This window comes from Pelodiscus sinensis, chromosome 19 (assembly GCF_052426305.1).
Source record: "Pelodiscus sinensis isolate ZL-2025 chromosome 19, ASM5242630v1, whole genome shotgun sequence".
Lineage (NCBI taxonomy): Eukaryota > Metazoa > Chordata > Testudines > Trionychidae > Pelodiscus > Pelodiscus sinensis.
The window spans coordinates 2567819-2589270 of NC_143070.1; the positions used below are offsets into that span (position 1 = coordinate 2567819).

General features: G+C 49.5%; 2 protein-coding genes across 10 annotated transcripts in view; one reads left to right on the forward strand and one right to left on the reverse strand.

The window, feature by feature from the left end:
* LOC102458154 (butyrophilin subfamily 1 member A1-like) lies at positions 1-15781 on the reverse strand. Of its 7 annotated transcripts, none has more exons than XM_089770690.1 (9): positions 15641-15781; positions 11748-11889; positions 11275-11384; positions 8179-8526; positions 5318-5602; positions 3580-3684; positions 2407-2427; positions 2263-2289; positions 1-1289 (listed from the first exon to the last, which is right to left on the reverse strand). In XM_089770690.1, the coding sequence occupies exons 3-9, from the start codon at positions 11372-11374 to the stop codon at positions 790-792; spliced, it is 1386 nt and encodes a 461-aa protein (XP_089626816.1). In that variant the 5' UTR covers positions 11375-11384; positions 11748-11889; positions 15641-15781; the 3' UTR covers positions 1-789. The 7 variants fall into 7 exon arrangements, with proteins under 7 accessions (XP_089626816.1, XP_089626814.1, XP_089626815.1 ...); XM_089770688.1 differs by having other exon boundaries at positions 11275-11463; XM_089770689.1 differs by having other exon boundaries at positions 11275-11463; positions 11748-11930.
* Positions 15363-21452, forward strand: part of LOC102458398 (butyrophilin subfamily 1 member A1-like) — a 16974-nt gene continuing 10884 nt past the window's right edge. Inside the window, exons 1-3 of one of the 3 annotated variants that reach the window (XM_075918120.2) lie at positions 15363-15550; positions 17381-17598; positions 20453-20800. In XM_075918120.2, coding sequence (XP_075774235.2) covers positions 17406-17598; positions 20453-20800 — 541 coding nt within the window. In that variant the 5' untranslated portion in view covers positions 15363-15550; positions 17381-17405. Of the gene's footprint in view, positions 15551-15877; positions 16019-16256; positions 16394-17380; positions 17599-20452; positions 20801-21452 lie in introns of those variants that run through there. The other 2 variants (XM_075918118.2, XM_089770699.1) reach the window with 2 other exon arrangements.

A 21452-nucleotide genomic window follows, 5' to 3' on the forward strand; every position in this document is an offset into this window, starting at 1 on the left:
TTTTTTGCTCCCCCTTTTTTTAATACTGTAAAAGCCCGTCAGAGTGGAAATGAGCGGAGAAGCAGCTTTAATACCCAGGCCAATGGCAGAGAGGCCCACGGGTTTGGGGAGCAGTTTATGTTTTAATGACACTGACATGGCAACCAGGTCAAGGTAGAAACCTGAAATGAGTGAGCGGCGTCTCCCCTTCCATCAGGACTGGGACATTTCTCTGCCCCTTTGAGCTGCCTTCACTTCAGCCTCGACTTCTGCCCATTTCATTTCCAGGTGCCCTGTTCCGTCCCTGTTTATTCCTGGGTGTCTCTTCTGCTCTCCCCCGATTCCTCTCACAGACCCACCCCCTCACGTTCTCCCTTCTTTCCCCTGTGTTTATACCCACCCCTCCCGTAGCTGCTGGCAGTTTTCTCCCCCAGGAGTGTTTCTTTCATTGTTTTTATATCCAGTTTTACACTTTTCTTAGGACACTCTGTCTGTTTTGCTTTACTTGAACTTGTCCTTTTGTTTTCTCTGTTACCTCAGGTTCAGCTCCTCCTGCCCTGTCCTCCTGCCCCCTCATTTTGTAGCCTGTCCTCAGTCCAAATTTAGTTGTCCCCTGCCCAGCCCCCCCATCGGCTCCTCCTGCAGCCTCAGGCATTCTCCCCCCTTCCTGTCCCATCCCTGGGGCTGCAGGAAAAGAAAGGGGGGAGTCCGGGGTTATAGAGATGAGGGTGGGGAGCCCTCCAGGGTCATAGAGACTGGACAGGCTGATTTAAAGGTCCCCACTGGGACGTCCCTCTCCACCCCCATGTCTCAGGGACTCAGGCTGAGCTGGGATCCTGACCCCACCCAGAGCCAGGGTCGGATTCCAGAGAGGGAGCCCGGCGGGAAAGTGAAGATCGAGGCCTCGGTTCCAGCATCAGTAAATGTCACCTGCCCCCCATCACAGTCCAGGCAAACCCGGATCCTGCTGGGGGGGCTCAGGGTCAGGGGGGTCACAGGGTCAGTGAGAGCCTGGAACTGATCCCCCCACCGTCCCACAGCCCAGATCCCCTCTTCAGGGCTGATGGCTCCTTTCCCCCTCCCAGACTTCCTGGCCACCCCCACTGCCCAGTGCCCCCCATCCCCCACCACCACTTCCCAGCGATGCCTCCCCGAGGTGAAGCCCTCCCGGCCCAGCACGCAGTGACCACTGTCAAATTTCTCAGGGGTGTCGGGCAGCAGCTGCTGTGTCTCTGCCCGGCTCACGCGTTTCCCATCCTCCGACAGGACGAGGTCGCGCTGCGCCGTGGCTGGATCCAGCGTCACGTTGGCTGGGGAGAGAGAATCAGAGTGTGAGGGGCAGAGCTCGGTCCTGGGGGGGGGGGGGGGGTGATGGGGTCAGGGACACTCTGCCCCAGCTGGGCAGTGACTCTGGGACTCTTGTATCTCCGGAGTACACCCGGCTCTGAATAGGGAGCCACTGTGAGGTCTCAGCCCAGTGCTGGACGGAGTCACTCACCAGCAGACAGGGACGTGGCAGAGCAAAAAGTCAAGCCTGAGACACAGAATGTCTCCCTCTGAAGGGTATTAAAGACCTTGAAATTTCAGGAAGCCCCAGCGACTTCCACTCACATTATTCACAATTATCTTTACCCTGATGCACCCTCCCTGCATTCTAAATCTTGATGCTTGGACACCCGTTGTCTGGCGTGGGGGCCAGCACCGTAGCCCATGACAGAATTAAACAAATCCCCCATTACATTTCTGTCGCTCCTCATCTGGGCCAGCCAAAGAGAATTATCGCCCCCGATTTCAGAGTCTGAAGTTGGGATGTTGGTTTACAAGCACAGAGCTCTCAGAGCTGAAGGAAGGGTGTGGAGGAGGAAGGGGAAAGAGAGTTAGGAAGTGAGTCCATGAAGGAGAGAGTGGAAAATATGAATTAAAACAGCAGGAAGTTGGTGTTGGACAGAGAGAGGGAAAAGGGAGGAGAAAAGCAGAACTTGACCGATCACACGGGGGCCTTGGTTTGAACACTTGGCTGGTCACTCTTGTGCCTCGACCTGACAATAGGACTGGGATCAAACGGGACAATAACAGCTCAATCACTCGGAGCTGGGAACGTTTTCAGAATTAGTAGAGCGAGGTGTCAGGAGGGCGTGTTGTTGTGTTGATGCCTTCCTCTTCCTCCTTGAACCACAGGGCCCCTCTGTTCTTTGGCCCAGGAAATTACATTCCCCTTTCCTCGTGTTTTGTATGTTGAGAGGGAGCAGGGTCTCCCGTCGATGAAACACGCGTTGGAATTACCTGCGTCACTGAATGATCTCCTCTGCTCTGAAAGCAAAGACACATGTGAGGATGAGAAGGAAGCCTGAGAAATTCAGTAGCAACAGGGAGAGTTACTGCAGAAAGGGGTGCAGTACAGAGAAGCCAAACAGAACATGCCCTTACCTAGCTCTGTGTGAAGTTTACCTGAATGAAAAACAAAGAAAAAGGCTTCTGTAAAAGCTTCTCCTGGGTGAATTAACCTCCACTTGGCCCCCAGTCACTGATCATTTCAGCCTGTCTGCTGGGCACTGGTTAACATCGGTACCCCCTACGCACTGGGGACAGGGTAAGCCCACCAGTGCAAGTCACTTTTCACCGGGGTGTGGCTGTGTTAGGGTCTGACCTGCTGCCCCCTACCCCCACTGCCTCTGCAACAGAGGCAGCAAAAGGCAGAGGTGTTGTAGGTCATCGTTAGGATTAACTGATACATCCAGGCTTATCGGTTAATTGTTTAAACGTCTGTTCTCTACGCTAACAGCCCTAGTGAAAACAGGAGGGCTGGATCCCACATGCTCATTGAAGGAAGGGTGAGGCTCTGAGGAAGAGAGACCCCTTGGAGATGGGGCAGACTCCAGGGGATGAGGCGCTTGTTTAAAAGCGAGGGAAGAGCTCCACTCCTGTGGATCCAGGGCACTTACTTCCCAGATAAACTCAAGAGTTGATGCCTCAGGAATTGGCTCTAACCTGAAACCAAGACAATGAGCAAACTCTGCTGTTTCCTGCTCAGCTCCCTCCTCCTGGAACTGCAGACTCCAAACTAACAGGAGTGCAGCCTGCCGGCCCAGGACTAAACATTTGTGCGCACATTCAAAACAAAAATAAAATAGAAAAGCAGCACCCCTGGAAGTAGCCTGCCAAACACCTCAACAATAACAGGCCATTCAGGAATGCTGTAGTCATCTTTTGAACACACTAGAATTAACCCTCACCCACCCTCTGAGGCAGGGGTCTTCATAGGGGCCAAGGGTAGTTACAAGCCACAAGCACATCCATTTTCAGTTAGAGTTGGGAACTTGACTCCCTCAGGCTCCATTTTCAGCCTAATTAAACTGGCACAAACCTAGTTTTAGGCTGATTTTAAGGGAAACAGAAACATGTTTAAACTGCACTGAATAAACTCCACCGAAATGGACGGGTTCACACAGAAGTCTGCGCTGGTTTCACAAAAATCAATTTAAATTCACACCATAAGCTGCTGTCACTTTCCAACATCAGCAAGTCTCAGTATCGTTTCGTAAGGGCAGTTCTCAATATTTTCAATTCCCATCATACTGCCTCCCCCCAGTAGAGCTTTACCTCTTAATTTGAACAGAAAAAGGGTCAGGCCGATGGACACCAAGAGAATCACCAGAGTCACACTCCAAACCACCATCCAGGGAGACGTTCTTGGGAAAAAGGAATCTAACACACAACACCCTCGTTAGATTGGAAGTAATCAACGGCATTCTTTCCTTTGGAATGACAAACTATAATGGTGTTCCAGAAGAACCGATCCCCTTTGTTGTTTCACACTGTACTAGCGTGTGGAATTACAAACTATACTTTTCTAGGCAAGTCAACATCCGAAACTGCATGAACCAAAGGAGGGAAAATTTCTCCCTGAGATGTACAAACCGTCAGAAAGCAATGTTAAAAGGTGATGCTGCTCACACACTGCTGCTAGTATTAAATACTGTCTAAAACCGGGACACAGCCTGTGGGCCACCCCAGAGCACTGGGATTGCACTCTGCCACACACACACTCCCGAAGTGGCAGGAGCCACAGGGTAGCGGAGTGAAGTGTGCGATCCTGCTGTTGCAGGGAGTGTAGTGAGGGCCCGACCACTCCTGACAATGTTGCATCCCTTGGGGGACGGGTACATTGGGGCGGGGAGAACACGGGTGGTTGGCAGATAGGGGTGATCTAAAGCCGGTGGGCAAGAGACAGTTAGCCAGATCCGGCCTGTCGCCACTTCACCAGCAGCCTCACTACACAGCGGCTCATGACACGGTAAAGAGCTGGCTGCTAATTGCTCTGGATGCTGGGGAGAGACAGGGAGCTTTGTGTGCTGTCCCCCACCTCCTAGAAATATCCCTCAGTTCCCATTGGCCAATTTCCATCCAGTAGGAGCTGAGAAATATTGCTGGAGGCAGATGCAGATGCTCCCTCCCTTCCTGTGCTGGAGCAGAGCAGTAGTTGATACAAGTTGCATTGACTACACGATTAGCCAGATAACTGCAATTTAACCTCCTTACCCCAGATTACAACCCTTTCTTCACCCAAACTTCCTCTCACCCCTCCCACCTCCTCCTGCACCCGAGTTCTCTAACCCAAATTCCACCTGCCGTCCCAGGCCCCGCGCCCTCTCCACAGAAGTGCGGCCTTTGACCACTTACCAAAATCTTGGAGAGGCCCCTCTCAGCAAAAATCATTGCCCATCCCCAAGCTAAAGTAGTACCAGTCTCTCCCTTTCCCCCTCCCCCTCACCAGCATGGATATGTAGGCCTGGCCATACCCTCTGTTATTAAGGTGGCTCTACCCCTCCCATTACATGGTCTTCAATTGCTCATGACTTTGCCAAACTTTACCCATCTGGGCAGAAAAATTCCATGCTGGGCGGCTGCCCCAGACTGACTTTTAGTGACAAGTTTCAGCCAAAATGTGTGAACTCGTTCTGAGAATGGGACCAGGGAATAACACCGTGTTCTGACATTTCAAAAACATCCAATGAGCTTTTCTAGGAGAAACTTCAGTGGCCTAAGCATTGGAGCAGAGACATGATATGAAGCAAAGGGTGACCTAGTGGCAGGGATGCGCCTTTTCCCTGGGAAAATCCACCCAACAACTGGCCAAGTGCTAAGCCTCTGAAAAGCTGTTGTTTGTGCACATGCGGGAGAGTTCTGAGAGTCCAGCAGCTTCACATTGCGCTCTGACTGTAACCCAATCTTAAATGCAGATTTTTGTGAGGGCATATTTTAACCTTTTGCACTATTAAGCAACCTAATGCTTCCTTCCCCTTAGATACAACAGTGTTTGGTTTTGGTGGGAACTGACCTGATATAGAAAAAGTTATTGATTCCTTTTCTTGGTCTACGTGGGTGTTTCTTAAGGAACAGGACAAATTCTTCTTCGTATTTTCCGTTATAACGATAGAATTTTTTATTTTAAAGAAGCCACCTTCCTCTTCAGCCTTTGTTTCAGTCAATGCAGATAAAGGCTGCCCTTTGGAATCTCTCCACAACACCTGGGGCTGTGGGTACCATCCGGCCGACTGACACACCACTCGGATCCCTCCGTCCTGGTGACCCGCAACAGAGATGCGAGGTGCGGAGCCTACAGCTGGAATGAATCAGTGTTCAATGAGATACCTGTGCAGTCCAGTGTATAAAAGTTTACATTTTCAGTAAAATGACTGTCTACACTTCCTTCCTTGCTGATATTCATGAAAACTTGTCTGCAATGGAACTTAAGTGCTTGTTAAACCAGGGCTGGGGAATGATTTTGGGTTGGGGGCTGCACACTAGTGAGAAAAACCCCCCAAAACCCCCACTGTGTGGTCCCTCACTGAGGAAAAGTACACTGTCCACATTCCCCTTCGTACCTGAGTCTAAGGGGGCCCAGACTAGCAGATTTTGTGTGCTCCTGGGGCACCAGCATGGGCTCTTCCATGCTGGGGCAGGGAAAGGGAATCAGTGAGTCACAGAAGCCAGATCCAGACAAGGCTGGAGCTGAATCCGGGCCCCGGGGCTGAGGATCCCTGCCCCAAACATTTGCTTAACTGCGCTGCAGTCCTGGGGCCTCAGAGATAGAGGGGAAGTCTTTCAGAACACATTACCAACAGCGCTGGAGGTGATGGGAAAAGAGCAAGAAATGCAAGAGATTTCCCTCTTGGGTTCTGGTTTTTACGCTGTTGTAGGTATTTTTGGTTTGCTTATTGCCTTCTGGTGGGCAATGTGAGAATAGCCATTTCCCGTGAGTAGCCTCAAGGCTTCTCCAACCATGTTCCAGGAAGTTGTGGGCTGTGGGAAGAAACTGCTCAAGACAGAGGTTGATGAACATGTACCAGATTAAAAGATTCCCTTTTTCAGTTCTACCTGCTATTGGGTCACCATGTCCACTGATGGTAGGACAAGAAGTAATGGGTTGAATCTGCAGCATGGGAGATTTAGGCTAGATATTGGGAAAATCTTTCTAATAGGATAAACTCTGGAATGGGCTTCCAGCATTGTGGAATCCCTGTCATCGGAGGGTGTTTAGACCAGACCGGACAAATCTATCAGGAATGGTCGAGATTTATCTGGTCCTTGTGTCAACATAAAGGATTGGACTTGATGACTTCAAGACCTCTTTCAGCCCTACAGTTCTACCCTTCTGAATATTACATCAGTGATGAGAATAAAGTGAGACTAGCCAGAAGTTTTACACACTGTGTGTGTAAGTGAAAACCTTTACAAAAATGATAAACAATGGGTGCATATGGAAAAATGCGTCGTTTATCAGAGGGCTGTGATTTTGGGGCTACGTTCATTGCCATGCTGTGGAATAGCCTTGCCTGTGGTATCACTGATGAAAGAATTCAGGGACATCTGCTGGCAGAGTCCATCTTAGACCTTAAGAAAGCTGGGAATAGCACCAGGCATGGAAGTAGCTGCGGAGCGCTTTGGGTTTACTCAGTGTTTCTTAAAGTGTGTTCCACGGCATAGAGGCAGCTGGAGGTGTGCTGCAGAGAACAGAGTTCAGAATGGCACCCTTCACAGGGCAATGCCTGAACAGATTTTAAAAGGCCAATGCCTGCTCTCTCTCTCTCTTTTTAACTTAACTTATTTTCCCTGTCCTTTTTTGTTTGTTTAGCTCAACAACTTTTCATTGGTTCTGGGGTTTTTTTTGGTCAACTACTTTTCCCTTGGGAATGGCCACCCTTAATAGGGCAAGCCTTTTTAAAAATCCTTGGTGTTCCCTATAAAAAAAATTGTTTGGTATTCCTCAGTCTTAAAAAGTTTAAGAAACGTTGGTTTACATGGAAGCTCCAAGCAGCACTAAGACAAAGTGTTGCAGGCACCTGAGACAAAATGCCCAGCTTTCCACTTTTACGTAAGCAGAGGTGCCTCCTTAAGAGCACAAAAGTTGCCTGAGATGTGGGAAGAAGCGTGACTGTCTCATCTGCCCATGCAAAGATATGGAAGGCAGGGTTTACCAGAAGCAAGGTTGTCCCGGCGCACACCTGGTCCCGGCACCAACCCGCTGCAGCTCTGCATTGTTAAGGGACTGGGAGCCAGTACGCAGGAAGGCTGGCTTAGTCTTCACTGAGCACTGGTTCCCCAGTTCACCAACTGTGCAGAGCCACAGCGAGGTTCTTGCTGGGACCTGGCGTGAGCCGAGACTGAGCAAGCCTGCCAGTGCGCTGGCACTCTAGGCCCCTAATAATTCAAAGCCACAGTGGGAAGCCCGGGATTGAGCCAGCCTTTTGGCCAGCCCATTAAAAAAATGTACTTACAGTGCTGAGACGAGAGGGCGAGAGAGAGAGAGTGTATGGCTACTGCTTATAAATTTGTAAATGGTCATTGGGCCAGAGAAAGCAACTGCGGGACAATGGTCAGGGAGGCTGGAGAACCCAGGTCCAGTCCCCCTACTCCACTGCCTATTTAATTATTTATTCTGACTGGATAAATAATCAAAGATCAACTAGAGCTGGGAGACTGGTCTTGGGGTCTCCCACTTCTGAGATGGGTGCTCCAACCACTGCACCACACAGTCTCTCTTTCTGTCCTAGTGTCTCCTTAATTTAATGATTATTTAAAGGACTTGGCTGGAGGTTACCAAAATTTTGTGCTGACGTGGGCATTAGGAACCTAACTACTTTTGTGGCCTGGGTCTACGAGCCAGCTAACAAGAGACGACAGACCCGTGTTACTGACCTGCGACCTTCAGCTCCAGTACAGCTTCATCATGAAAGTCTCCATCCCCAACAAAGCAGCGGTACTGTCCTTCGTCGGAGGGCCTGACCTCGATAATTTTCAAGTCAACAATCCCATCCGTGATGTCGGCTTTGGACAGCTTCGTCCTGTCACGATACTTGGCCATCTGCTGCCCAAACTCCTCCTCCCCGTGCCGGTACAGGTGCACAAAGGAAGTGAACTCATGTTGGAACCATCTCACCTCCATGTTCTCCACGCTCATGCTGGGCAACAGGCGGCAGGGTAACATGATGTCCCCACCTGCAATGGCCGTGACAGGGTGACCAGGCCCAACCACTGCGAACCGAGCTGCAAAATGCACCAGGACACAGAAAAAACAAATAAATAGAAGGAATTGAGTATCAATTTGATCAATCACACAAGATTCTACTTTATATATTTCCAGTTCTATGTCTCTACTGCAGGGCTCTGTCTTTTAATAGGATGTGTCCTGAATTGCGATATGATTTTTCCAACAAACAATGTATTTGAGTATCCATAATTGCATATCCATAATTAATATTTGTTTTAATCTGATTTGCCATTGTTTTTCCAAGCAGCTCCAGACGGAATTAACTCGCATTAGCAAACAGTTACAATTGTTGCTTTCTGGTTTTGCAGTTTTTTTGACTGTTATAAAATATATAAACTAAGTGAAAAAACATAATTAAGGAAAGAACCTTTCCTCAGGAAAGGAGCTAAAACATGTGCTTTAGGAAACACTTAAATGCTTTCCTGAGCTGGGGCCTTAGGTTCCCAAATAAAGCCCCCGATATATTAGGAGCTGACAGATTTAAGAGGTTGCTCGAACTGTTTGATTTCTCCCCACTTGAGTGCACAGTCGTTTTCAGTTACGTGACCTCACTCTGTTTGCCTTGCCACAGTGCCCCAGCCTCCTTCACCACCTCCTCAGCTGGCAGGAGTGGGCAAGACAAGGTTTCCTACAGCCAGACACATGCTTGACTTGCTGCTCACTTTGCACTTAAGCCCTGCCAGCTCAGAGGGTGTCTCAGAGCTCATATTTCCCCTCCTCTCCCTCAGTTTTTAACAGTCAAGAGATAGGTGGCAGTGACCTTCAGTGAAAGCTTCGTTATTCAAATTCCTTTGTGCCCCCCACCACCCCACCAGTTCCAATAGAATCTGGGCCTCCAGTCTGGACTGCCTGGGTTTCTGAGAAGAGCACGGGTGTGTTAAGGAGGACACAGGAGGAAGGCCATATTGGGAACTCGGGTGGATGGAATGTGGTGGGTGTGACACCGGAAGAGCCGGTGCCAGGAATTAGCTAAGGACTCATAGCTGGAGACCTGACCCATTCACCGAGGTGTTAGTTTTGCTCAAAATCGCTTTTATTCTTATAAGAATGTATTTAGCATTTAGCCTGTGTGAAATGCTTGTAGGCTGCTGCAGGAATGAATCTCACTTGCAATGTTTGTATTTCATGCTATAAGAAAACATGTCACTTCTACTTTAGAACTTTGAAAATGTTTGCTCTGAACTTGTAATCCCAAGTACAGGAATTATTCATCCTCCTCCCCTCCCAATCCAGGAGATCAACATTTAAATGGGCCATGATAAGACAAATCTTTGTTAAGTGCCTTATCCACGATGTGCTGTCCCATTTTTTTGAGCGCTGGAAGAGGGCAATAATACAGCCGACCTGACGATTTTCCATGTCTTTGTGATCTGAACTCTGAAAAGGCCAGGGAAACTAGATTGAAGCCAGAGATCCCCAGGGCTTCTCTCCTGTGTCCACCCTGAAGGACACTTGGAATGGGCAGATCTCTACAACTGTCACTCTTAGGAGCTAGCTGTTAACTCTCATGTATACATTTGCTTGCTTGGACCTGCACAAAATTCTTATTTCTTTTTCCTGCTTAATAGACCTTCCAGTAGCTTATGGCAGGATTGGCTGCAGGCGTTGTCTTTGTGATCTAGGGCAGCAGTGCACAACCTTTTTTGATCTACGACCCCTGTTCCGTGGGGGCCACCAATGGCCAGGCCCAGTCCCCGGCTGGTCAGATCTTGGCGCTGTGCCGCGGGGATGGCCAACTGCTAGGCCCAGCCACCAGCCTGCATGATCTAAACACCATGCCGCATGGCTGCACCGAGCCCCTGACCAGCTGGATCTAAACACCGCGACCCCCTGGGAAGACATCCACGACACCCTTGGGGGTCGTGACCCATGGGTTGCGCACCACTGATCTAGGGTACAAACTGATCTAGGTAAGTGACTGGTCTCTTGGGACAGGAAGCAACCTGAATGTGGTGTGATTAGTGATGTACGTGACCAGTTGTCAACATGATGCAAATCCTTCCCAGCAGCCACACATCACACCTCAGACACACTCACCCAGGAACCTGCCCTTCTAATAAACTCCATTGCCAATTCTGTTCACACATCTATACACATGACACGATCACAGGACCTAACCACATTAGCCACCATATCAGAGGCTCATGCAACTGCACATCCATCAGTGTGACCTAGGCCATTAAGTACCAGCAATTCTCTTTGACCATGGATATTGGCGAAACTGGGCAGTCTCTGCACAAGAGGGTAAATAGACACTAGTCAGACATCAGAAATGGTAACACACAGAAGCCTGTAGAGGAACACTGTAACCTGCCTGGGCACTCAATCATGCATGCAAATGTCACCATTCTTCTAAAAGGAATTTCACTAACCAGTTACAGAGAGCCTGAAGAACTGGAATTTATCATCAGATTTGACACCATTCCCCTGGGCCCAAACAAAAACATTAACATTAACACTACAAAGCTAATTTCTCCTGCAATGAATATCTGCATTTCTGTATAAAAAAACCATGTATGGGACACATCCAGTCCACTTAATTAGCCTCATTAAAACAGGTCCTATAATTGAGGGGTACTTCTGCTGTTAAATAAATATCTTGGCTTTTGTTATTTCCACTCCAAATCACGAGTCTATATATTTTGGTTAGTCTTGAGGTGCCACAGGACCACTCGCTGTTTTTAATAAATCAAAGCAAATCAATAAATCATGCAAGAAGCAGCCGAATGCACGGACATTCCTACCTGATTCCAGCTTGTGAACATAAAACATTATGAAGAAAATGATAAACTCAGGCAGAGAGGAGCTGGCTGTGGAGCAGTGGCAGATGGAGAGAACTTTCATTTCACCGGAACTTGATCCAGACAACAGGAGCAGAGAGAGAAACGAAAAAGAATGTATTGACTGTAACAGTGTCAATGATGTAAGGCAACCTGGATACAGAGAAAATAGAAAATTATCACCAGGATACATTACTGGCCAAGAGAAAAGTTCTTAGAATCATGGAATCATAGCGCTAGGATTGCAAGATGGTTTCAATAAAAATACTAGACACATTTGACATTCCATCACAATCGACATTACATCGTATTTAGAAAATATGGGTCATTTCTATTGTCTCACTTTGTTTCCCGAACGGAAAGCTCAAATACTGGACTGTCCAGTTCAAACCCGGACACCTGGCAACCCTACATAGCGCACTAGAATTGGAAGGTACCTTGAGAGATTGACTCCAGCCCCCTGCCTTCACGGCCTGACTCAACTTGTCTTTAGGCACTTCTGCATTCCTCCTTTGAAATGTACAGGAGCCCGTTGGGCCAGTGGGAAGTAGTTGTTATTTACTTGTGATCTTTATCAAGCTGCATATTGATGGAAATTGGAATTCAATTACAACTGCAAACTAAGAAACAACAAAAGAACAATGTTCCCTCCAAAATTATTTTTTTATTTGTTAAATAAAACGTCTTTGAATGGGATGGATATTGAAAAAAAAGTAAGCTTATCAAAGCAAGTTTTGTGTTTAAAAGTGGATCTGTTTAACAGAAGAATTATCATCTATAGTTAGTGAACTGAAGTTAGTTGTGCCCACCAAAACTCATTAGACCATCTAGACCAGTGGTCCCCAACGCGGTGTCTGTGGGCGCCATGGCACCCGCTGGGGCATTTATGTGCGCCCACCTAGTGACCAGGGCTGGCCCGAGCCATTCTTGTCCCCCGGGCTCCGGGCGCCCGGCAGCCTCAAAAGGTTGGGGACCACTGATCTACACTTTTTATCAGAGGGATAGCCGTGTTATTCTGAATCTGCAAAAGTGACGAGAAGTTCTGTGGAACCTTGTAGACTAACAGTATAAGCTCTCGTGGGCAAAGACCCACTTCGTCAGATGCATATGATGGAAATTCCAAAGGCAAATATAAATATACAGGCATGAGAAAAGAGTACCACTCAAGAGTAAGATAATGAGGTCAATTTAATCAGGGAGGATGAAGCCCACTTCTAACAGCTGATCTGAAGGTGTGAACACCAGGAGAGGAGAAGCTGCTTTTGTAGTTGACTAGCCATTCACAGTCTTTGTTTAACCCTAAACTGATGGTGTCGAATTTGCAGATGAACTGTAGCTCAGCAGTTTCTCTTTGAAGTCTGTTTCTGAAGTTTTTTGCTGCAGGATGGCTACTTTTAAATCTGCTACGGTGTGTCCAGGGAGATTGAAGTATATTCCTCAGAAACAACTCTGACATTATAATCAAAGAGGCTGATAAAGGAGGTGCTGTTGTCCTCATGAATAGGTCTGACTACCAAAAGGAGGCTGCCAGACAGCTCTCCAATGTCACATTCTACAAGCCACTTTCCTCTGATCCCACTGAGGAATACACTAAGAAACTGCACCATCTGCTCAGGACACTCCCTACACAAGCATGGAAACAAATCTACACAGACATACCCTTAGAGCTCCGACCGGGGTTATTCTATCTACTACCCAAGATCCACAAACCTGCAAATCCTGGATGCCCCATCATCTCGGGCATTGACACTCTCACTGCAGGACTGTCTGGATATGTGGAGTCTCTACTCAGATCCTACACCACCAGCACTCCCAGCTATCTCCAATACACCACTGATTTCCTGAGAAAACTACAATGCATTGGTGATCTTCCAGAAAACACCATCCTCGCCACCATGGATGTAGAGGCTCTCTATACCAACATCCCACACATGGATTGAATACAAGCTGTCAGGAACAGTATTCCCGGATGATGCCACAGCACAACTCGTGGCTGAGCTCTGTGACTTTATCCTCACACACAACTGTTTCAGATATGGTGACAGTATGTACCTCCAGACCAGTGGCACCACAATACACCAACATTTTTATGGCTGACCAGGAACAACGCTTCCTCAGCTCTGGTCCACTAATGCCCCTTCTCAACCTATGCTACACTGATGACATATTCATCATCTGGACCCATGAGAAGGAGACTCTGGAGGAATTTCACCATGATTTCAACAGCTTCCACCCCACCATCAACGTCAGACTGGACCAGTCTGCACAAGAGATCCACTTCCTGGATGCTACGGTGCAAATAGGTGATGGTCACATAAACACCACCCTATACCGAAAACCTACCGACCACTATGCCTACCTTCATACGTTCAGCTTCCATCCCGGACACACCACACGATCCATTGTCTACAGCCAAGCACTAAGGTACAACCCCTCAGACAGAAACCAACACCTACAAGATCATAACCAAGCATTCTTGAAACTACAATACCCGCCCAAAGTGAGGAAACAGATTAACAGAGCCAGGCATGTACCCAGAAGCCTCCTACTACAAGACAAGCCCAACAAAGAAACCAACAGAACACCACTGGCCATCACCTACAGTCCTCAGCTAAAACCTCTCCAACACATCATCAGTGATCTACAACCCATCCTGGACAATGATCCCTCACTGTGTATGTCTGTGTCACAGGCCTTGGGAGGCAGGCCAGTCCTCACCCACGACAACCCAACAACCTGAAGCAAATTCTCACCAGAAACTATACACCGCATCATAGTAACTCGAACTCGGGAACCAATCCCTGCAACAAACCTCGGTGCCAAATCTGCCCACATATCTACAGCAGCAACACCATCACAGGACCTGAGCAGACCAGCCACACCATCATGGGTTCATTCACCTGCACATCTACCAATGTAATATACACCATCGTGTGCCAGCAATGCCCCTTGCTAGATACATCGGCCAAACTGGAGAGTCCCTACGTAAAAGAATAAATGGACACAAATCAGATATTAGGAATGGCAACATACAAAAAGCTGTAGGAGAACCCTTCAATCTCCCTGGACACACAGTAGCAGATCTAAAGGTAGCCATTCTGCAGCAAAAAAACTTCAAGACCAGACTCCAAAGAGAAACTGCTGAGCTACAATTCAACTGCAAATTTGACACCGTCATCTCAGGATTAAACAAAGACTGTGACTGGCTAGCCAACTACAAAAGCAGCTTCTCCTCCCTTGGTGTTCACACCTCCACATCAGCTACTAGAAGTGGGCCTCATCCTCCCTGACTGAATTGACCTCATTATCTCCAGCCTGACTCTTGATTGGTGCTCTTTTCTCATGCCTCTTTAATTTTCACTACATGCATCTGATGAAGTGGGTCTTTGTCCAGGAAACCTTATGCTCCAATACATGTGTTAGTCTATAAGGTGCCACAGGACTCCTTGTCACTTCTACACTTTTTGTTAGTCTCTAAGGCACAGCAGGACCATTTCTTGTTTGCTTATGGTCATCCCAAACTTCAGGCTTTTAGAACTGGTAGAGTTCATCCTCCCAGGCCTGACTTGTTAGATAGAGATTGGAAGAGGGTAAAAAGCCAGCATCTCAGCTCTGAGTGAACTAATCATTGAACTGAGCTAGTTCAATACACTGAAATGAAGGACATGCTCTTTCTGCATCTCATAAGAAGCTATTGATGTCAAAAGCTGGTTTAGAAATTTTGTCAAACTCTGGTTCTCTAAGTGGAAGGATAAGGCAAGTGTAAGAGACAAGAATGGTGGCTGTTTAACAGAAAGACTGTCTAATAATTTTCCCATTCCCACTTGTAAGTATCAGGCACAACAGGATTCATCTCCCTCTCCCTCCCCCTCCCTTTCTGATTTCCAAACACCAGGATTCATTTTGTGACAAGTTCCCTCTGACACCTCTGAGAACAGGGCCAGAGCCCGCAGTGTGGAATGAAACACAATTGCACAAGAAGCAATTGCCTTGGGCCCTGCAGGCGCTGCCGATCTCAGGATACAAGGGCAGGGAGAGGAGCAGACAGGCCTGGGAAGGGGAATCATTTCGAAGGCTGGTCGTGGACAGTTTCCACATCGAGGAAACTAAATATCAGCCAGAGGATCGACTCTTGGGGACAAACATCAGGGGCGGAGCCGCCTGAGTCTGTATCAGGCAGAACAAGGAGTCGTCCCGGGACCCTGTAAAGACTCACACATGTATCTGGGGGTTCAGTGGGGTGAGACAAGCTCCATCTGCCGGGACAAACAGGACACAGGGCGGGAGGGGCTGCGAGCGAGGAGCCATTTCTGAAGCAAAACTGACCCACCTCTTTGGTCCCGCTGAGCGGTGGGATGAACTTCGGGGGGCTTGTACCGCCCAGGGACGCTGTAGGGGGCTCCGTTCCCTGCGGCAGCGCGTTCCCCTGGTTTCTCCTGGCCCTGGGTTAAAGGCACCGCGGCGCGCGCCCTTCCCGGCCCGGCGGCTGCAGCATTTGCGCACCAGGGAAAGGGAAAGCGAAAGCTGCAGCCGCGGGGGAAGCTCCCCTCCCGCCAGGCCTCGCAGGGCGGTAACCGGCCCCCCTTGCCCCTCCGGCCCCGGCCCCAGCAGGAAAGGGGCGCAAGGGGCGGAGGGGACGGGACGGTCCCGCCCGGCTGCAGCCGCTTTCCGCGGGGGATGCGCCCGGGGGCCGGGGAGGGCTTGGCAGGTAGGCTCGTCCCGCGCCCAACCCCCCTCGGCCCCTGGTCCCTGGGCTGGGTGCCCGGGGGGGGGGGGATTTGCTTCGCCCCGTCCCAAGCCCCCTCCCCGGCCAGCGCCTCGCAGCGAGTCCCGGGCCCGCGGAGACTGGTCACTACTCGGGGTGCGCCTGGTGGGGGCGGCGAGTCCTTGCGGGCCCGGCCCCTGCAAAGGGGAAACGCGTCCGGCCCTGCGGGGACCCGGGGCTCCAGTCCCGCGTGTGTTAAAAGCTGCTGAACGGAGATTTCCTCCTCTGGCAGAAAACGAGGGGAGCTGATATTGGGGGTGGCCAGGCTGAGGCGGTGCCAGGCTGGGGGGGCACTAGGCCCCAGAGTGTCTGCTGCTGGTGAGTGTGTGGGTAGCAGAGCAGCTATGAGAGGGGCAGAACTGAGACCTTTCACAGTGTTGGCCCAATTGAGGGGGTGTCATTTGAGCTCCCCGCCTCAGGGGCCAAAATGTTGTGGGTCGCCCTGGGTGTGGCAGAGCAGCTCTGAACAGCTACTGGGAGGGAGCGTGAGGGGAGAAACCTATAAATTCCCCCCCACTTCCCCGATCATCGGCTGTGTCTAGACTGGCAAGTTTTTCCGGAAAATCATCTGATTTTACAGAAAAACTTGCCAGCTGTCTACACTGGCTGCTTGAATTTCCAGAAAAGCACTGACGATCTCATGTAAGATTGTCGGTGCTTTTCCAGAAATACTGTGCTGCTCCCGTTCGGGCAGAAGTCTTTTTCCGAAAGACTTTTGCGCAAAAGGACCGGTGTAGACAGCAGAGATTTGTTTTCCGCAAAAAAACCCGGATGGCAAAAATGGCGATCGGGGCTTTTTTGCGGAAAAGCGCGTCTAGATTGGTCACGGACACTTTTCCGCAAAAAGTGCTTTTGCGGAAAAGCGTCCTGCCAATTTAGCTACACTTTTCCGAAAATGCTTTTAACAGAAAACTTTTCCGTTAAAAGCATTTCCGGAAAATCATGCCAGTCTAGACGTAGCCATCTAGTACTGGGATCAGGATTTAGTACTGGGATCAGGAATGTGAAGGACAAGCTGACTATCCAATAAGAAAATGCTTGTTGCATCTATCAGATAGATGCAGCAAGCGGGAGGGGAGCGGAGGGGGTACTTCAAAACAGCAGCACCACTAGAACCTGGGACCGGATTCCTGGGCACCACATGGTGCGCCTTGGAGAAGTGAAGGATGAGAGATCTGTGTCCCTGTGTTGCTCCAACTATAAACTTTTCTCAAAGGCTTTGGCAAAAAGACTTACTGGGTGGGTTGTGCTCAGATCCACTGCATCTTCAACGGGTCCCCTTTAAATCCTCTTTACCTATGGCAGGATACAATTTTGGCTAAAATATTTGATGTGTGCATGGAGTCCATTTCCCGGAATCAGGAGAGGGCTTTGGAGCGGTGCCGGGAGATCTCCATGGGATGCTCCCCCCTGTCTGTTGTCTGGATCCAGTTCCGGTGAGATGGAAGTTCTCTCCGTTGGCTCGTTTCTACACGAATTGATCATTTTCTTCCTGATGCTGTGTGTCCCTGGGCTGGACTCAGGTAGGAATGTCTGTAGCTTCTGCTGCTGCTTACAGGATTGATTGATTGGTTTGATTTCAGCAACTGCCCTGTTTACCTGTTTATATAAAAGTGAACTAATATTAGCACAAATTGTCCAGTGTCTCAACATCAGTTAAAAACATAAATGAATGATTATGGGTGGAGTGAAATCTTGTAGCCGCCCATAAAACAAAGCCAGCCTAAGTCTGGGCAGAAGCGGGGGTTATGTAGCTGTACAACTACAGTGGTGCCACTGTGAAATCTCCCCTGTGGCTGCTAGGGATGTCTGCAGATAACCGGTTAGCACCTTCCCACATGAGGCTTGACAGTTACTGATTAACCCGCGGCCCTGTAGGCCCAGTGTGTTACCGGTAGGGGTAGGGGTGTTCCAGCCTGGCTGGTTGGAGCAGCTCCATGCCCACACTTCCCTCATATAGCGCTTAACCAGTTAATGGGGATGTTAGTGATTGATTGAATAATTGCATGACCACACACAGAATGCATCCGTTACACGACTTTTCTATACTTCCAGGGGCAGGGCCAGCTCCACTCCCAGGAGCTCCCTGCTGCCCTGTGCTGCTGCCTCTGATTCAGAGGCAGCAGCGCAGGGTGACAGCAGCCCCCATCCGCTGGGACGCCAATCTCCCCATGACAGAGGCTGCCCTGGCACCCCACGGTTCCCCACGTGTCTCTGCCCCTTCTCTCTGTTGTGCTTAAAAGAAGCACCCGGGATCTTTTTCAGGGGGAATAAGGCAACAGGCCACATTTATTGAACATACCTAGATCAATCAGTACTTATCATATGCATGCGATACATCACACTCAAGCACTCACACACACGCAAGCACACTCCGTCTTGTTGTTACCAAAAGTTGCTCCCCCTAACTGCACGGGCCAGGTGAGTTAGATGGGGGAGGGGTGGAGCCGGGCTTCTGCCGATCCGGATCAATGCTCCCATGGCTTGAAAGCTGACTTCCCACGTGTACCGACTCCTGCCTGCCCCCCTCACCCTCTGTGCTATTGCCTCTCTGTCAGAGGCAGCTTGTTCCACGAGGAGTACAGGTAGTTCGGAATAGGAAGCCTAATCCGAACTACCTAGTTCGTACCGTGTGTAGCCGCGGGCACAGAGTCCGAACGAGCAGACATTTAAAAATGGCGGTGCCCGGCAACATGCAAATGAAGCCCGAGAAATTCAAATCCCGGGCTTCATTTGCAAGTTTGTATGACTACATTAACCACCCTAGTATGATGGGGGAGAGGCAGGCATCTCTGCGGATCCCGTGCGCATGGGCAGCTGTTTTAAAAGCCGGCTCCTCATGGGCACCAGCTCCCACCTCCCCCGCTGCCTCTGACCACAGCGGCATCATGGAAATGTGGCTGTCCTAACGAGCGGCAGTAGCTGGGCCAGGAGTTCATCTCCTGCCAACACAGCCCTGTCCACACTGGTGGTTTTATTGGCTGGCCAGAGAGGTGGATTTTTCACATCCCCGAACGACAAGTTTGTAGCACAGACGTGCGCGTGTAGAAAGCGCCCACGGCTCTGACTGTGCTGGGGCGGGAGGAGGTGGCAAATTCCAGGAGCAGCTTTCCCAGAGGTGTTACAAAGAGGCAAGTGTCGGAGTTTGAGAGACAAAAGGGTGGAAACACAGACCTGCAAGGGGACAAGACCAGAGAGAGCGGCAGAGACACAAAAGCAAAGAACCCAAACAAGAGCCTGTGAGCACAGGGTGACTCTGGGAACCGCTCCAGAGGGAACAATCGAGTCTGTTGTCTAGAAAGGGGTGGGGTTGGTCACTACAAAACTGCTTCTTTTGCTTTTGGGTCCTTCTGCATTTAGAGAAGCAGGACTCGGCACATTCCCTGCAAATAAAAAAGATCTCAGCAGAGTGTCACAGCCTCTGCTCATTTCTGCTTCCAGCAAGCCCCAAAATGGGACTAGCTGCTGAGACTGAAAAGGGGATCACATGGCAAAATGTCTCCTGTGCCCTTCAGGATCCAAAACTATGGACCTACTGCACCTCATCAATCCCCTTTCTTCATGTGGGTCTCTCTGAGTGTCCTCCTTAACAGACCCCTTTGCTTCTCAAAATCCTAACTGGCTTGAAAAATGTGAGAACTCCTAGGCTACGTCTACACTGCTTCCCTCTTTCCCTATGCAAATGAAGCACAGATTAGCATATTGCTGCACTTCATTTGCATAATTAATTAGGAGCTGGTTTTGCACAAGAGGTTTTTGTGTAAGAGCCTTTCTTCCCCAAAAAATGAGGAAGAACAGCTCTTACTCAAGAGGGGGTTTTGTGCAAAAAGAGCTCCCAATGAATAATGGAAATGAAGTGTGGCTATATGCTAATCCATGCTTCATTTTCATAGGCTCTTGCAGAAGAGGGAAGCAGTGTAGATCTAGCCCCCGAGGGAAAGATTTCAGCCCACGCTGATAGTTAAACATCTCGTTAATTTCCCTTTCTGAAAGCCAGATTCTTTCCCGACGGGTACCCTCACAACATTCTGTAACTTACTTTATATATTTTATAACATTCAAAAAACTTTGAAAACTCTTTCAATGAGGAAGCAGCATTTTGGAGCATTTGCTAAAGCAAGGGCATTCAATCTGGAGCGGCTGGTAAGGAAAACGGCAGACAGTATTTCAAATTCCATTAGCACTCCTATCAATTATGGTTATCCCAGTGTATTGTAAAATGTGTGTGTCAGTTCAGGGCACATTCTAGTGACTGGCAGAGCGCTGCAAAAGAGGCACAGAATAGAAAATACACCCAAAAGTGTCTAATTTAGGGGTGTCATTGATTTCAAGGGAATATGACGCACACTTACTTTTTCTTCTTTGTGCCTTTCGCAGCTCGGTTCTCAGTGATTGGGCCCGATCACCCTGTCACAGCTGTGGTGGGGGGGCACATCGTGTTACCCTGTCACCTGTCCCCCAACATGAGCGTGGAGAACATGGAGGTGAGATGGTTCCGACATGAGTTCACTCCCTTTGTGCACCTGTACCGGCACGGGGAGGAAGAGTTTGGGCAGCAGATGCCCGAGTATCGTGACAGGACGGTGCTTTTGACAGACGGCATCGCAGATGGGAACGTGGACTTGGTAATTCTCAATGTCAGGCCCTCCGATGAAGGACAGTACGGCTGTTCTGTTCAGGATGGTGACTTTCAGGAGGAAGCTGTACTGGAACTGGAGGTCGCAGGTCAGTAACGTGAGTCTGTCATCTCTTTAGCTGGCTCCTAGACCCAGACCCACAGAACTACTCAAGTGTCTCTCTCCCCACATCAAGCACTTAACTCCGAAAGTGAGGTGTCCGTGAGACCCTCAAAATAGTCATTGAACAGCTGTTGGGCTAGTGAGACAGAGCATGGTTCTGTAGCCCAATGGTTAGGGCTGTCCGGTGCTAAAAGGAGATTTGTGGTCTAGTTCTCCTGCTCTCATGACTAATGATCTGTCCTGAGTGAAACAACTTCAGCAGGAGGGTGAAAGAGCTGCACACCAGACTACCCCAGAGCCGTGTGGCCAGGGCATGCTCATGAGCAGTGGCAGTGTCCTGTTGAGACCATTTCTCCCTGTTAGGCAGAGGGGGAAGAGGAACCAGAGTCTCTCACATTCAGCAAGGGCTGGAAACGCTGGGATGAAAGTCACATGAGAGCTCCCAGCACCACGGCAGCCGGCCAAAGGGGCTTCGGGGACTGACTCCTGCAGAGCTGTGCCAGGCTGTGGGTCACAAGTGGAGACAAGAGCTTCAATCCAGCTCTGGAATCAAGGAGAGGGGGATTGGACATGCCCCTCGGATCAGCATCTGTTATGGGCTGTTAGCCTGCTCCCTGCCTGGATTGTGGGGATCCTGT

Excerpts from the sequence above, each read along its gene's own strand:
- LOC102458154 (XM_089770690.1), bottom strand. The coding sequence starts at position 11,374 with ATGAAAGTTCTCTCCATCTGCCACTGCTCCACAGCCAGCTCCTCTCTG. Across the intron at positions 5,603-8,178 it reads ACTGGAGCTGAAGGTCGCAG|CTGTAGGCTCCGCACCTCGC; the intron begins GTCAGTAACACG and ends GATTCATTCCAG. Across the intron at positions 2,290-2,406 it reads TAAACTTCACACAGAGCTAG|AGCAGAGGAGATCATTCAGT; the intron begins GTAAGGGCATGT and ends CTTTGCTTTCAG.